This window comes from Lathyrus oleraceus, chromosome 5 (genome assembly GCF_024323335.1).
Source record: "Lathyrus oleraceus cultivar Zhongwan6 chromosome 5, CAAS_Psat_ZW6_1.0, whole genome shotgun sequence".
Taxonomy (NCBI): domain Eukaryota; kingdom Viridiplantae; phylum Streptophyta; class Magnoliopsida; order Fabales; family Fabaceae; genus Lathyrus; species Lathyrus oleraceus.
Window position 1 is genome coordinate 559,923,885 of NC_066583.1, and position 2,562 is coordinate 559,926,446.

Below are 2,562 nucleotides of genomic sequence, written 5' to 3' on the forward strand. Positions count from 1 at the left end.
CTTTGGTCTTGAGAATTATAGATGCAAAAAGGTTATCATGAGCAGCATTCGACTCTGCATTTGTACTTGATATGGTCTTGCGATGTGTTTGTGGTTCGCAGGTTTTTGTTGCAACTCATGGTGGTAATGGTCTGCTGTCATGATTGTTGAAAGGAATATTGGGAGCTACTTCTGACTTGCCGGTTATTGGAGGAGCAAACATGGTTAGAACCTTTGCTCATCCTTGACCTATCACCTTGATTCCCCTTTGAACCATTATTTGTATTGTTTGGACAGTTGATTATTTGCAGTAGAATTTCATCACTTTCCATGGACGGTAACTGCCCTTGTGTTGCAGATTCGAAGATTTAAAATCAGCACCACAGAGATTATCATGTAAGCGGGGTAACAGCTGGCATCTTGAACCGTGAATCAATTCAAATGACCCTGTAGGAAATGGTAGTTGTTTTGTGGACATGGCGGAAATCATTGCACCCATCCAACAAGGAGATAAGTGTTTGGAAACGATTTCTTGGCTTTTAGAAAACCGAAATTTTGTTGCTCTTTCTTTAATGTGAAACTTTGTATTTCCTGAGTTTGGAGATTGATCATGTTGTGAAAATTTGGTTGATGCAGGAATGGCTTTGGCTTGCCTTCTCCGGTGCTGGCTACAATATCGATTGCATAAACTTCATTCTCTTCAAGCTCGGCATCATCAACCCTTCTGAATCGCATCAGTTACATCTTGGTTCTTCTTTCCAAGCCTCAATGCCACTTCAGCAGCCGTGTTTGCTGCAGCAATGATATCCGCTGCACGTCCTTTAACAGACCCCTCTTGAAGAACATGTGTGTGAGCCACGGCAGCAATAAACCACCGATATTCTTGGCAAAGCAACAGTCTCTCATTAGACAGCTTCAACTTCATCAGAGTTCACGGCTTCCCTATTTAGGTTATCCCCTGACCGAAGCTGGGAAGAAATTTCATCTATAGCAGAGTTCAATTGTTCAATCTTATTAGACAATACTTTCCTTGTTTTCTCTAAAGCCTTTTCTTCATCATATATAAACTTCGGCAGTTTTTTCATTAACTCTTTCCTGTCAGTTCCAGCTATAGCATTGCTGATCTGAGGTGCATATACACATCCAAGAGTTCCAACGATTAATCCTCCCAAGATAAAGCCGCCAACAAAGACGCTAGCATTGTTGCCCCTTCCACCATCACTATATGCAGCTTGAACAATTAGAGGCTTTCTGGTAGAAGAAAGGTGCAACCTGCGTTGACGAAGCGAGGAAGTGGATGGTTTGATCTTGAGAATAGAGTGATCTATCTTGTTTATGGACACGGAATTGGTTAGAAGTAAAGAGGTTGAAACGGCGGCTGCGGCGGCGGAAGCCATGGTGAGAGATCAGATGAGATTTGTTGTTGTGGTTCGTTGAAGAAGAAATAGCGTTGAAATGAAAGGATGGTTCGATGATCATGAAGTGTAGTATTTGGAACATGTCATGTAGCATAAAAGCTAGTGTAGGATTAGGACCTTTTTGTAAGAACAACATGTAATGTCACATTTTAGTATCAATGTATTGATATGGAAATGGAATTGTTTGTCCTTTGGAAGATGACTTTGTAATTCATGATAACGTTGTAATGCCATTCTGATTTTGAAATGTACTATGGATATAAAATGGATTTTTTTTAGGAATAATCCAAGACTAATTTAAATATCAATTTAAATAAAAAAAAAGTAGAAAACCCAATTAAAATCAAATTAATCCAATAATTTGTTAAAATTACCTTTGACATCAATTCTAACATCTATTTGAAAATTAAAATCAATTAGAGTTTTGAATCATTAGTAAAAATAACAATTAAAATTAAATTGAAATTTGGGAATTGAACTTAATTTAAAATTAAAATCAAAAATTGAAAAATTACAAAAGTCAAATGATTAAAATCCATTTTATAGTCAAAAGCACCATGATAAAAAAGGCATAGACAATGATCAATGTGTAGCAAAAATATGGAGTTGGGAATGAATGTATGCACATGAACTTTAGGCCAAGTGCCAAACAAAAATAAAAAATTCAGGACCAAAATCGGGGTATGACAGTTGCCCCTATTTAAGTATCTTCAACTAGAGAATATGAGGCAGGACACTCTTCATATGATCGTAGTGGGAGATGGTTAAATACTAAGAAGACTCGGATTTTGATCCTGAATCCCTATGACATGATGTGACATGATATGATATGATATGATATGATATGATATGATATGATATGATATGATATGATATGATATGACATGATATGCATGGATGCATGATTCTTTTTTGTAATTTTCATCTGCTAGGGATATGATGGACCCTTGACAGGAGATGCTACTAGACAGACCAAACTGTGGGGAATACTGATGATCCACAGGGAGACAGACAAATGGGGTAAAAAAAAACAAATTGCTGGGGAAACAGTCCTGCTGGAGAATCAGACACACACTGGGGAGTATTCAAAGTGAGGTTTGATGAACGACACTTAGAATACAAGGGATTTCGGTAGTAAGTTCACACATGACTTACCGAACCCGAA

General features: G+C 37.5%; 1 protein-coding gene across 1 annotated transcript; it reads right to left on the reverse strand.

Annotated features, from left to right (window-relative positions):
- Positions 1-855: 855 nt before the first annotated feature.
- LOC127086407 (uncharacterized) lies at positions 856-1,449 on the reverse strand. The gene has a single exon (XM_051027165.1). It carries the CDS (start codon positions 1,374-1,376, stop codon positions 885-887), a length of 492 nt encoding a protein of 163 aa, XP_050883122.1. The 5' UTR covers positions 1,377-1,449; the 3' UTR covers positions 856-884.
- Between the last annotated feature and the right edge of the window lie 1,113 nt (positions 1,450-2,562).

Excerpts from the sequence above, each read along its gene's own strand:
- LOC127086407 (XM_051027165.1), bottom strand. The coding sequence starts at position 1,376 with ATGGCTTCCGCCGCCGCAGCCGCCGTTTCAACCTCTTTACTTCTAACC.